Genomic DNA, 14612 nt, shown 5'->3' on the forward strand with positions numbered 1-14612 from the left:
CTCTAGGCGCATGGGCTTCAGTAGTTGTGGCATGTGGGCTCAGTAGTTGTGGCTCACGGGCTCTAGAGTGCAGACTCAGTAGTTGTGGCACATGGGCTTAGTTGCTCCGTGGCATGTGGGATCTTCTCGGACCAGGGATTGAACTCATGTCCCCTGCACTGGCAGGCAGATTCCCAACCAGTGCGCCACCAGGGAAGTCACGTCCTTGCGGTTTTGATTCATGTTTCCCTAATGGCTAAAGATGCTGAACATCTTTTCATGAGTTTATTGGCCATTTGTGTATCTTTTTAAATTTGCTTCATTAATTAGAAAATAGGTAAGAATTTCATCCTTGTGCTGATGTTAATAATTCCCATTGGAACAAATTGTCTAATACTTTCTACCCTCTAGGATGGCAGCCACTGTGAGGCAGTGTGGGACAGTGGGAAGAAAACAGAGGAGCTACCATCCATTCAGCAAATGTGTATGCAGTGTCTGCCCCTGAAGATGGTATCCCCTCCCTGTCCTTTTGCTTATAGTCCAGACAATTATATAGTGCGATAAGTACAGAAAGAATAAGAGCACACACTTCTGTCTCTCACATAGAGTTCACACATAGTTCTTACCATGTGCCTTTACATACAGGAACTGAAATGAATTCTTTTAACCTCACAGTACAGTGAGGGAGGTATCTCATTACGAACGAAGAAACTGAGGCTCAGAGAGTTCAAGTAATTTACCCAAGGTGGAGTAAACTAATAAGTAAACTACTTAACTACTAAGTGGTGGAGTGGGGCTTTGAATCTAGGCAGTTTAGTGCCAGAGTCTAAAGTTTATGATCTGTAGTCCACCACGTATATGATCGAAGAACGGCAAGGAGCTTTGGAAGCACCCAAAAGGCTTAACTATATGGGTGTGTGTGTGTGTGTGTGTGTGCGTGTGTGTGTGTGTAGGGGTTGGGGGCTGGGGGAGGGGTGGTCAAGATGGAGCTCTGGGATAGCAGGAATAAAGCCTGAGGAAGATTAAAATTTACCAGGAGGAGCTGAGAGGTGAGCGCTGGGGAGTAGGGGTCGGAAGAAAAGGGTGTGACTGGTAGAGAGAAGAGCATATGCGAGGCCTGGAAGTGAGGGCATGTGAAAGCTGTTCAAAATAGCTTGAGCTTGGGTTTCCCTGGTGGCGCAGTGGTTGAGAGTCTGCCTGGCGATGCAGGGGACACGGGTTCGTTCCTTGGTCCGGGAAAATCCCACATGCCGCGGAGCGGCTGCGCCCGTGAGCCATGGCCGCTGAGCCTGCGCGTCCGGAGCCTGTGCTCCGCAACGGGAGAGGCCACAACAGTGAGAGGCCCGCGTACCTCACACACACACAAAAAAAGCCTGAGCTTGGAGTGGGAGTAGAGGAGTGATAGAGGGGGTTAAAAGAGGAGGTGAAGGGAGGCCAGAGAGAAAGACAGGGCCAGCTTTTTTTATTCTTTTTTTTTTGCGGTACGCGGGCCTCTCACTGTTGCGGCCTCTCGGGAGCACAGGCCCGGGACGCGCAGGCTCAGCGGCCATGGCTCACGGGCCTAGCCGCTCCGTGGCATGTGGGATCCTCCCGGACCGGGGCACGAACCCGTGTCCCCTGCATCGGCAGGCGGACTCCCAACCACTGCGCCACCAGAGAAGCCCAGGGCCAGCTTTTGAGAGCTCTCCTCTGCCTGTCTATGGAGTTTGGTCTTTTCGAGGGACAATGGGAAGCCATTGAAGAGTTAATCAGGGGCGTGAGGGATCAGATTTGCATTTTACAAAGGTCCCTTTGGCTGCAGTGTGGACAGTGGAATGGTGGGAGCAGGGTACACAGTAGGAGATTCTTTAAAATGAGTTTCCTTCTAGGGCCTCTATTCCTTTGGGAATGTATGAAGTATTAGGGTGTTACTTTGCTATTCCTGCACAAAGAGCTTAGGGAAGGAGAAATCTGCATGCTTTGGGCTTTGGCTGTTGATCCGGAGGTTTTGCCCAGAAGAAAATGATAGCTGTCGCTCTGACCATGGTCATAAACCACAAAGGGCCTTTCTTTCCACAGAGCATTCTTCCTGCATCTGTGCCTGGCGCTTGGGGGCAGTTGGTATCTTTTCAGCTTATGGGCATTTGCAGTTGCCAGGAGGCCCAGCCCTTCAGCCCTTGGTCACTGGCTTGGACGTGGTTTCATTTTATTTCGGAGCCTCCGTGGACTTGTTAATATGCTCTGTGGCTGCTGCTACAGATCTAAGGAGAAGACAGCAGCTTCCCGCCTGCAGGTTTCTGTGGGGGGCTCCTGCTCTCACCCTCTAGTCCTTGGAAACTCCTTGTCCACCACTCTTGATTCGGCTTTTGAGGAGTTCCATAGCGTTCCTAGTAGTAAGGGACTGAAGTTTAACGTGTTCCTGTTATCTTTAGCAGGCAAAACCAGCATCTTGGTCAGTTCATTTACAGTCTCAGGCCTGTCTGCAGGCCTTTAAGGTCTATACATTCAGTAAATATTACTGCGTGACCACTACATGCCCTGTTGGGTATATAGAGTTGTAAATGCTCAGACCCAGTGGTGTTCAAACTGTACATGCATCAGAATCACCTGAAACTTATTATACACAGTTCCTGATTAGGTAGGCCTGGGATGGGGCCTGAGCATTTGTATATCTAACAAGTTCCCAGGTGATGCTGTTGCTGTGGTCTAGGACCACATTTTGAGAACCATTGCTCTAAAAGAATCATAGACTCCTAACAGAGGTCAACTTCATTTTACATATTCATTCATTCATTCAACAAGTATTTATTGAAAACCTACTATTCTAGTTGTTGGGATGTAGCAGAGATAAAACAGACAAAAATCCCTGCCCTCAGGTAAAACTATTTTGTATGATACTCTGATGATGGGTACATGTTATTTTATCTTTGTCCAAACCCATAGAATGTACATCACCAAGAGTGAACCCTGTTGGGGGACTTCCCTGCGGTCCAGTGGTTAAGACTCCACGCTTCCAATGCAGGGGGCGCGGGTTTGATTCCCGGTTGGGGAACTAAGGTCCCACGTGCCGTGTGGCCAAAATAAATAAATAAACTTAAAAAAAAAAACTTTAAAAATAAACTTAAAAAAAAAAAAGAGTGAACCCTGATGTAAACTATGGACTTTTGGTGATAATGACGTGTCAGTGTAGATTCATTGATCCTAACAAATGTACCCCTCTGGTGATGCACTCTGCTGATAATGGAGGAGGCTGTGTGTGTGTGTGTGTGTGTGTGTGTGTGTGTGTGTGTGTGGCGTTAGGGGGTATATGGGAAATCTCTGTATCTTCTGTTCCATTTTTTTGTGAACTCAAAACTGCTCTGAAAAAACCAGTCTATTCAAAAAAATCCCTACCCTCAAGCCAGGGGATGGGGAGGGCCCAGAAACCCATTACAGCTGGCTTAAGAAGAAAGGAAGGGAATTTATTGGAAGGATCTCCAATTCCTCCTGAGGATCCAGAATCGTGAATAGAAGTGACTTTCTGGATCTCTCTGAGGGATTGCAGAGGGGCCGCATTTTCCCCTTCTCTGAAAGAGAGCTCCAGCAGGCTTTCCATGCCACATACATGACCTCTTGGGTCCAGTAACGCTGACTCACTGGAATCTGTCTCAATTCCACATTCCCAGGATCTCTCCCATTTGATTGGTCCCATTTGCGTCAGGTTCCCGGGCCCCCCCCCCCAACGTGGGTGTTAAATCATGTGTTAAGTGAAAGGGCATTATGGCTCATCCCTTCTGCAGGACTGGATCTCAGAGAGCCGGTGGGCTGGGCGGTACCTCGGACAGTGTCAGGGTGGACTGGAAGGGTTAAGTGGCGGCAGAGAGACTCAGGTCAGGACTTGCTCACTTAGGCGGGAAGCATTTAAATTGTTGATCTGCATGGTAAGACTTTCTACGGAAAAGCCATGTAAAGAAAGAGAAGCTTCCCAGTGCAGTTCTGCTAACTTTAGGAAAAGTTCTTCTTTTATTGGCAGGCCAACATGATGCCCCCTTTGAAGACTTAATGGCACTGCTTTTTTAAAAAAATATTTATTTACTGATTGATTTTTATTTATTTTTGGCTGCGTTTGATTTCCATTGCTGCGCGCAGGCTTTCTCAAGTTGCGGCGAGCGGGGCTTGGTTGCAGCACGCGCGCTTCTCATTTGCGGTGGCTTCTCTTATTGTGGAGCATGGGCTCTAGGCGCATGGGCTTCAGTACTTGTGGCACGCGGGCTCAGTAGTTGTGGCTCATGGGCTCTAGATAGCGGGCTTCAGTAGTTGTGGCGCACAGGTTTAGTTGCTCTGCGTCATGGGACATCTTCCCAGACCAGGGATCGAACCCATGTCCCCTGCATTGGCAGGCAGATTCTTAACCGCTGCCTTAATGGCATTGCTTTTAATTTTCATTTGTGGGTCATTGCAAGTAACTATACATTCATATTGATTATTTAAGTTGGCTATATTTTGCTGGGCTGAGAACTTGTGTAAAATAAGAATTATTTATAGAGAGCTGACATTTTAACTGTGCAGTTGCTTAAAAGCAAAAATCCACAATAGCAATGTAACGATTTTACTTTCCTTTGCAAAACTTTTCTTTTAATGATACTTTAATGCACCAAAGACCATCCAAGCCAGCCGCTTGCATGTCAGGGTCTGACTCTCCGTGGAGGTGTGAATAGATGCGTTCTCCTTTCCTTCCTCTGCACTCCTACTTGCTCCTCTTTTCTCCCTCACCTTCTCTCTCTTCCTCTCATTTTTCCATTTGGGTAGCAGAGAGGCAGTCTGCCAGATCATTAATGGCTTGCCTTTCCCCCCTGCCAGGGCTCATTAGCTGCTGGTAGAGGTGGTTGTTTGAGGCAGATACTCTTGGGCAAAGGGTCTGGGAAGCCCAGAGTCACCTTTGGGAGCAAGAGGTGTGGGGAGGGAGGTGGGAGGCAGAAACATCAGACGTGGCCTCCCTCCCTTGAGTTGGGCCCAAGCTCAGCAGTGGAATTCAGCCTGGGGAGTGTGTTGAATCTCACCTGTGTCATCCCAGGGCTAGGCATCCAACTAGGAGGTGAGTTTCTACTTTTGTGCATTTCATGAATGTTCTAGTCTCATTCACCAAGGGCTTTGGCAAGGACCACAGTCCTCAAGTCAAGCACGTCCCATGTAAGCCAGCCATCTGACCAACTCTGAGACACCAGAAGGTGGTTCCCATGCCCAATCGACTGGCTCTTTATTAACTTGCTTCCCTCCTGTTATGAATTCTCAAAATATGGCAGTCTCTTTAATGTTCAAAAGAAATTTATTCAGTCTAATGTACAGCAATGTGAATATAGTTAATAATACTGTATTGTATACTTGACATTTGCTAAGAATGTAATTCTTAAGTGTCCTTACTACAAAAAGAAAAAGAAAATGGTAACTATGTGAGGTGATGGATATGTTAATTAGCTTCATTGTGACAATTATTTCACGATGTATCAAAACATCAAGTTATACACCTTAAATATACGCACTTTTTATTTGTCCATTATATCTCAATAAAGGTGCAAGGGGGAGTAATGTATTCGGTTATTATTTGTCTAAACTGAATCTAAAATTGGCATTTAGAGCAAGCTGTCTTTTCCTTTCATAGTTGATCAGGACTTCAGCTCTGCTAACCATAGGGCCATTCTCTCTCCCCTTTGTAATGGCCATTTTAACTTCATTTCTGGCTCTGAGATCAGAAGAATCTCAGCAACAAGTAATATACATGCATGTCAATTTTTGGCAAAATGTTTTAAAATTAATTTAATTTTTAAAACAATACAGATGCACAGAGTTTTAAAAGCAGTTAAATAATTCCATAAAGCTTAAAATTATAGTTACCAAGCTGCTAAGAGTGGGGAAGGGGCTCCGGGATGAGGTGTAGCTGTTCTGAATTTGGACTTTGATGCTCCAGGTTTCCTTCTACCCTGCGGCCTCCGCAGGCTCTAGGAGGCACATGGCGTCCACCCTTGACCAGATCCCCTTTTGCATACAACTAGATTCTGTTTCTTCCCTACTAGGTCAGTTTCTGCCCCTCTGTTCCCTCTCCATCTTCCAAAATGTTGCCGTCTCTTGACAGCAAGGGTCTCTGCTCTGGTTTTCTCAGTCCTTTTTTAAAAAAGAGCTTAGGAGCTTGGCTAGGAATGGGCTTTGGGGGCTCTAGAGAAGTGTGTTCAGTTTGCCATATGTTCTTTTTAAAGTTCATCCTCACTGCAGGTTGAAACCTGCATTTAGAAGTAGAGCCACAGTATTTATGCTTTAAGAATGCAGCTACAGGGGTAGTTACCTATCCTGAGGAATAAGCGCAAGACAGTGTATGCTTGTTTGTAGCAGATGAGTGAGTTGAATTTGAGTGAGTTGAATATGATGGGTGTTACGTGATGTCTCCTGTCGTAGTGGTCCTTGAGCTGATCAGCTGAAAGAGCATCGCTGGAGGGTGCTGCAGCCACCTCCCATACCCGCCTTGGGGCAGAGGAAGGTAGAAGTGTCAGGGGCAGCAATCAAAGGGTCTACAGCAGTGAATGAGCAGGGGAGAAAAAATAAGCTGGTGGAGAGGAAAGGGGGTGTTGGATGTGCTGGATAATTTCCATTTGCCTTTCTAGATCCACTCTACCCCTGTTCCACTTGCTTTTTGCTCTGGGAGGTTGACCTATATGGACTTCCTGTGCATAGTACGGGTTATATCAGTGACCCTCTTGTAGTCCGGCTTGTGGCTGGGTTCAGCCATGGGGCCTCAGCAGGAGATCAGAGGGAGGGAGGAGAGTGTGGTGGAGATATTTATTCCTCTGGCTCCCTGCCTATAGAGTCATCACATGGGCTGTGTCCCTAGACCAAAGGTCCTAGCTTAGCTTCTGTCAGGTGCTCTGAGCTCCCTCTCTGTTCCTGGATCCTTCAGGTCTGGGTGTGACAACAGCACTCCCTTCTTGTCCCCAGAGGTACTGCATTGTCCCTTAATTGTTTCTCTGCACCCTGCACACAGCCCCTTTATTAAAGTGTCCTGGAGCTGCCTAGTTTGTGCCTATCATCTCTTTCCTGCAGGACCTCGATTGGGACATCTGCAAATCAGCCCAATACTGGGACAGGCTGAATAAGGGCTAATTCCAGCACTTGCAGAAATAATTTTCATGACCAGCTCCTGGCTGGACCCTGTGTATGAATTTGTTCCAGTAGTACTGATCAGCACAGACTTGCTGAGAACAACTTTATTTTTCCAGATGGTCAGAGTTTTCAGCTGTAGACAAAACTGGCCTTGCTTGTTAGTTTCTCATGTATGTAAATTATACATTTTCTTTCGGAAAGGTGTTTTTTGTTTCTAGCATGTTGCTTAGGCAGTCATCAAATGCATAAATTAATGCCGTGAGGCCATACCAGTTTTTATACATCATCTAGGGAGGCCCTGTGCATGGAGGATAAGAGTCAGATAGTCCTGGGTTCTAGCTTTTTTTCCCATTTGGCTAACTTTGTGAGCTTGGGAAATTTTTTCACCTCCCAGGAGCCTGAGTATCAGCACTTACTTTCAGGTGTTGTATGAGGATTAAATGAGATAGCGTATAGAAAAGCTTAGGTTACCCCTGTGCCTGACACATAATAAATGCTCTCTAAATAGTAATTATTATTAAAAACTCTCGTTAAATTTGGGTTCTGTGGATGAAAAATATAAAGTTCTGTGCCTGGGAAGTCTTCGAAGCCTGAATTCTGGTCCATAAATCCTCCAGTTTGATGATGGTTCAGGGTATGGCAGAGCCCCAGCCAAGTGAAACTGAAGAGCTGGCATTCCCCAGGGTGGGTTTCGGTCCCCCGGAGACAGAGGGTGGAGGCGTAGAGCCAACTTCGGCACAAAGCTGATTATGTGCTTTTGTTCTCTGGCTTGTCAGCCAGAACTTGGACATTTGCTTTCTGTTCACTGACCTTGGAGAAAGGAAGGCTGTGAAATGGACTCTAAAACTAGGAGGAGAAAGGGAAGGAGAGGGCAGGTCTGAGGAAGATGACCTGACAGGTGGTGAGGTGGACTGTGCTGCTCTCCCAAGCTGTTCATTAAGGAAAATGAGGAAAATGTAGAAGTAATTTACCAAGTGAAGGGCAGGTAGATTCCAACAGCCCTTAACATTTTATTACATAAGTACAGTCGTCTCTTGGTATCCATGGGGGATTGGTTCCAGAACCCCTTTGGATACCAAAATCTTCAGATACTCAAGTCCCTTATATAAAACGGTGTAGTATTTGCATATAACCAAGGCACATCCTCCTGTATACTTTAAATCATCACTAGATTACTTCTGATACCTAATACAATGTAAATGCTATGTAAATAGTTGCCGGTGTTCAGCAAATTCAGGTTTTTGCTTTTTGGAACTATCTGAAATTTGAAAAAATATTTTCAATTTCCAGTTGGTCGAATCCATGAAGTGAAACCTGTGAACATGTATTCCATGATCATTTTGAAATTAAGAGAGAATTAAAGAGAAGACAAATCGTCACCTGAAATCTCCTACCCATAGATTACTATTGGTAATATTTTCACGTGTCACCTTGTGGATTTTTCACATGCATCTATATATGTAAATTCAAAATGAGATTATTTTATATGTGGCACTGTAACCTACACTTTTCTCTTCACGTGTATGTCTTTCTAGTGCCAATGAATAGAAATGTTAAAATTTTTTTTATTGAGGTATAATTGACATATAGTATTATATTAGTTTTAGGTGTACAACATAATGATTTGATATTTGTATATATTGCAAAATGATCACCACAATAAGTGTAGTTAACATCCATCACCATGCATAGTTACAAAAATTTTTTTTCTTGTGGTGGTAACTTTTTTTTTTTTTGGCTTTGTTGGGTCTTCACTGCTGCGTGTGGGCTTTCTCTAGTTGTGGCGAGTGGGGGCTACTCTTCCTTGCGGTTCGTGGGCTTCTCATTGTGGTGGCTTCTCTTGCTGTGGAGGACAGGCTCTAGGCATGTGGGCTTCAGTAGTTGTGGCTCACGGGCTCTAAAGCGCGGGCTCAGTAGTTGTGGCGCATGGGCTTAGTTGCTCCGCAGCATTGGGATCTTCCCTAGCCAGGTCTCGAACCCGTATCCCCTGCATTGGCAGGGGGGTTCTTTTTTCTTTAACATCTTTATTGGAGTATAATTGCTTTACAATGGTGTGTTAGTTTCTGCTTTATAACAAAGTGAATCAGCTATACATATACATATATCCCCATATCTCTTCCGTCTTGTGTCTCCTTCCCTCCCATCCTCCTTAGGTGGTCACAAAGCACCAAGTTGATCTCCCTGTGCTATGTGGCTGCTTCCCACTAGCTATCTATTTTACATTTGGTAGTGTATATATGTCCATGCCACTCTCTCACTTCGTCCCAGCTTACCCTTCCCCCTCCCTGTGTCCTCAAGTCCATTCTCTATGTCTGCGTGTTTATTCCTGTCCTGCCCCTAGGTTCTTCAGAACCTTATTTTATTATTATTGTATTCCATATATGTGTGTTAGCATACAGTATTTGTTTTTCTCTTTCTGACTTACTTCGCTCTGTATGACAGATCTAGGTCCATCCACCTCACTACAAATAACTCAATTTCATTTCTTCTTATGGCTGAGTAATATTCCATTGTATATATGTGCCACATCTTTTTTATCCATTCATCTGTCGATGGACACTTAGGTTGCTTCCATGTCCTGGCTATTGTAAACAGAGCTGCAATGAACATTGTGGTACACGACTCTTTGAATTATGGTTTTCCCAGGGTATATGCCCAGTAGTGGGATTGCTGGGTCATATGGTAGTTCTATTTTTAGTTGTTTAAGGACCCTCCACATTGTTCTCCATAGTGGCTGTATCAATTTACATTCCCACCAACAGTGCAAGAGGGTTCCCTTTTCTCCACACCCTCTCCAGCATTTATTGTTTCTAGATTTTTTGATGATGGCCATTCTGACTGGTGTGAGGTGATACCTCATTGTAGTTTTGATTTGCATTTCTCTACACGGGCTCTAGGCGCACGGGCTTCAGTAGTTGTGGCACTTGGGCTCAGTAGTTGTGGCTCGTGGGCTCTAGAGCGCAGGCTCAGTAGTTGTGGTGCACGGGCTTAGTTTCTCCGCAGCATGTGGGGTCTTCCAGGACCAGGGCTTGAACCTGTGTCCCCTGCATAGGCAGGCAGATTCTTAACCACTGTGCCACCAGGGGAGCCCTGCAACACAATATTATTAACTATAGTCACCATTAACTATATTCACTGTACAGTATTATTAACTATAGTCATGTATAGTAATGCTATACGTTACATCCCTATAGCAGAAATCTGTTATTTTTAAATGGCCATAGAGCATTTTATTATATGTCCTTGCCTTATATGCAGTCAGTGCCATACTCTTGAACTTGTAAGTTATTTCCAGTGTTTAGTTATTATAAACCAAGCTCTGTAGTCATTTTCTTAAACACAGTGTCTAAAACTCTGTAGGTGTGTCTGCCAGTATGTAAGGTACTTGTAGGCAGAGTCCATGCCTTGGACTTTTTTATATCCCCCAAAGCCCCTAGCATAGTATCCTAATTGGCACCCCCTTGCTGTTGCTAAGTTTGACATGGAAGAGGATGAGAGCTTGGATCATAGCCATGATTCCATTATTTATTTTCCTACTTAAGGCCATCACCAGTCAGCCTTTAAAACACATGTATTAGTGATTTCAAGACTACATCAGACTTTCTATCACCTGCAATAATTATGTATGGTAATATTGGCATAACCCTTAGGTTTTCAGAGTACTTTTCACATCGTTATATGGTACGGATCTTGTGATGGCTATTATCATCACTCACATTTTGCAGTGGAGGAAACTGAGATTAAGAGAGTTTAAGTGCACTTCCTGCTACACCACGCTGCCTCTTTGTTTAACTTATTGACTTAAAAGAAAAAAAAAGAAAATTAGTGTTAATTTGCACATGAGTATCTGTGATATTGCTGTTAGTACCAATCGCATGGAAATGGAGTAAACGTTTTTTTTTTTTTAATGGAAGAATTGGTAGATATTTCACAACAAACAACATATATTTTTCTCTAGAGAGAGTTATGCTGATGCTTATCTGAGTAGATTTGCTGGCAATATTCAAGGTAATTAAAAAACTCCAACCCTGCAAGTACTGTCCAATGAAGATATTTCCTGCATCAGTAACTCCTCTGTGGGCTTTTTTTTTTTTTTTTTGCTGTATGCAGGCCTTTCACTGTTGTGGCCTCTCCCGTTGCAGAGCACAGGCTCCGGACGCGCAAGCCCAGCGGCCATGGCTCACGGGCCCAACCGCTCCGCGGCATGTGGGATCTTCCCGGACCGGGGCACGAACCCGTGTCCCCTGCACCAGCAGGCGGACTCTCAACCACTGCGCCACCAGGGAAGCCCTCTCTGTGGGCTTTTTACTTTGCAGTGACCTCACTCTGTCCATGGGTACATTTTTACAGGTTAGTTTCATTAAGGGAAGGATTATTCATACTTTTCCTTCTCTCTCCCTACCTTTTGGGTCCTCAGCTATGACAGAGACTCCACTTTCAACGTGTTTGTGGGAAAAGGACAACTGATTGCAGGAATGGACCAAGCTCTGGTCGGGATGTGTGTAAATGAGAGGCGTTTTGTGAAGATCCCCTCAAAGCTGGCCTACGGAAGTGAAGGAGTTTGTAAGTGTTTGTTCTGTGCTTGTAAACACATCTGCCGAAACCACCAGAGCATTTGCAGGCTCTTCAGTCAGGCAGACTAGAGTCTTCGGAAGCTTTGGGTAGGGGAAAATGAGAAGCTGTGAGCACACACACACAGCTAAAATCTCATCTTAAAAGTTTATTTATTCTAGATATGAAAGAAGTGTTATTAACACAGGTGTACTGAATGTTATCCTTGCTGAGAGGAAATTTTTGTGTTTTTTTCTCTTTAAATTTCATTTGGAGGGAGTTCCCTGGTGGTCTAGTGGTTAGGATCCTGGGCTTTCAATTCCATGGCCTGGGTTCAATCCCTGGTCAGGGGACTGAGATCCCGCAAGCCACAGGGTGCGGCAAAAAATTTTGTTTTTCATTTGGAAAGAAGGAGGGAACGTGGCTCATTTTGGAATTGTATGTGACCTCTCGAGCCCTTTTGGCTTCCATTCACCTTGGCAGCGTCCTAGGTGTTTATTTGTCTGGCCCAAAAGGCAGCAGCTTCTCAGTGTGAACTCTCTTTATTTTCTAGCTGGTGTGATTCCCCCAGATTCAGTTCTTCATTTTGATGTACTTCTGATGGATATTTGGAATTCGGAAGATCAGGTTCAGATTCACACTTACTTCAAGCCCGCCAGTTGCCCTCGGACCATCCAGGTGTCTGATTTTGTTAGGTACCACTACAATGGAACGTTCTTAGATGGGACACTGTTTGATTCGAGGTAAGTCCCGCCATTCATGGTAGTATCATTGAAATGCCCCTTAGTTCTTTCTCTCTCATCTGCTTTTTTATGCCCATGGAGAAATCAGAAAAGGGATTCATTCCCAACTGCTCTGTGATTGGGAACAAAGATGTATACATGCTTTTTCTCCAGGGATGGGTATGAGTTCATTGGTAGCTGAGTTTTGGGTAACAAAAACGTTTTGAAGGATGAATTGGAAATGCCCTCATGGTATGGAATTTTTCCCCTTTCTCATTGGTTTTCAGTCACAATCGCATGAAAACATATGACACATATGTGGGAATTGGTTGGCTGATTCCTGGAATGGACAAAGGGCTGCTGGGGATGTGTGTGGGAGAAAAGCGCATCATCACCATACCTCCTTTTCTGGCCTATGGAGAAGATGGAGATGGTAAGTCCTTCTCATTCTTTGAGCCACTCTCATCTGTCTTTATTTCTTTTGCAGTGGTTAATTTAACTTACCGTGTGAAACCCACCAGAGCTTTTGGTCTAGACTTGCAGTGTCCAATATGGTAGCCACTAGCTACATATAGCTATTTACATTTACATTAGGTTAAATAAAACTTTAAATACTGTACCTTTAAATAAAACTTTAAATACTGAACATGCCACAGTTCATGTACTTAAGAGCTGCTTGTTGCCAAGGGCTGCTATACTGGACAGGGCAGATACAGAGCATTTCCGTCACTGCAGAAAGTTCTATTTGGACGGTGCTAGTCTAGATCATTTGCTGTCTGATGAGTAAGTTGCAGAAATCTCCACCTATTAATGGTCATTGTTGTTCTTTTTTTTTCCACCTAGTACTATTTTATTTTATTTTATTTAAAATTTTTTTTATTTGAGTATAGTTACTTTACAATGTTGTGTTAGTTTCTACTGTACAGCAAAGTGAATCAGCTATGTGTATACATATATCCCCTGTTTTTTGGATTTCCTTCCCATTTAGGTCACCACAGAGTATTGAGTAGAGTTCCCTGTGCTATACAGTAGGTTCTCATTTGTTATCTATTTTATACATAGAATCAATAGTGTATATATGTCAATCCCAATCTCCCAATTCATTCCACCCTCATTGTTGTTCTTAGGTAAGACATCTCGGGACTTCCCTGGTGGTCCAGTGGTTAAGACTCCATGCTTCCAGGGCAGGGGCATGGGTTCCATCTCTGGTCGGGGAACTAAGATCCCACAAGCCGAACAGTGATACCTGACTTCTAATAACCCCCTAATATAAAGTTTTCCAAGCTATGTTTTCTGAGAGTTCTAGGTCTACAGAGCAGGAGGAGAGGAGCCTTCTCTCCTGTCGACCTCCACTTTTATTACTGGGAATCTGCAGACAGTTTCTTTAAAAACCTGCTAAAAGAAAAATAAAGCTTGAAAGTAACTGCCGCAAATATATCTTAATTCTCACCTCCCCAAGATATGTTATTATTCTTATCACTACTCAAACTCTCTCATCCTTGGCTAATGGAAGTTCATTCTCCTTGTCTGCCAAATCCTTTTATCATCATCCACATGCATATGAGGTACGAAGTAAAGGTAGATGCCTAGCCCGATGTGACGAATGTTATTTATTTATTTTAAATAAATAATAAATAATTTAAATATTTTAAACACATAGTTTATTTAAAATAATAAATAATTTAAATATTTTAAATAAATAGTTTATATAAACTAGTTATTTTTAAATGTTTTATACTTTGACACTGTGCTCAGCTATCCAGGTATAAATTTAAACAGGTGAATTGTATAGTATGGGACTTATATCTCAATAAAGTTGTTATTAAAAAAAGCAAATATTCAGGTAGTACATAATAATGCTAGAAAAATTTACACCCTGTGGTTACCGTAAGGCTTTCTGTTTTCTATTAAATTAAAAGATACAGAAAAGTAAAAAAGATTCATATTCTATCACACACCCTCCCACACCCACACCTGCATTTCAGGGATTAACCACACCTGGCGATCCAGAGGCTGACTCAGCAGCCTGCTTTCAGCAGATTTCGCCATTCCTCTGAGGGGAAGGAGACAGAGGGGTGGGCTCTGCCAAAGAGCCAGTTGAAGGAGCACAGTCTTGGCATGCCCTGTGGTTCACTTGTCTAGGCCTTCTCCTTTGCATGACATAACAAATGGCAAGTAACAGTGTTGAGGTAAGTGGTTTGTCAGGTAACTAACTTCCTTCTATCCCAGAGTCCTGGATTTAGAGTTACTTAT

The 14612-nt window shown here is 43.8% G+C and overlaps 1 protein-coding gene across 2 annotated transcripts in view; it reads left to right on the forward strand.

The window, feature by feature from the left end:
• The window catches only part of FKBP9 (FKBP prolyl isomerase 9), a 49578-nt gene that overhangs the window by 2136 nt on the left and 32830 nt on the right, over positions 1–14612 (forward strand). For both annotated transcript variants that reach the window (XM_024735701.1, XM_024735770.1), the window contains exons 2-4: positions 11504–11649; positions 12191–12380; positions 12647–12792. In XM_024735701.1, coding sequence (XP_024591469.1) covers positions 11504–11649; positions 12191–12380; positions 12647–12792 — 482 coding nt within the window. The remainder of the gene's footprint in view (positions 1–11503; positions 11650–12190; positions 12381–12646; positions 12793–14612) is intronic.

The sequence above is a fragment of the Neophocaena asiaeorientalis genome, unplaced genomic scaffold, assembly GCF_003031525.2.
Source record: "Neophocaena asiaeorientalis asiaeorientalis breed wild unplaced genomic scaffold, Neophocaena_asiaeorientalis_V1.1 scaffold612, whole genome shotgun sequence".
NCBI lineage: Eukaryota > Metazoa > Chordata > Mammalia > Artiodactyla > Phocoenidae > Neophocaena > Neophocaena asiaeorientalis.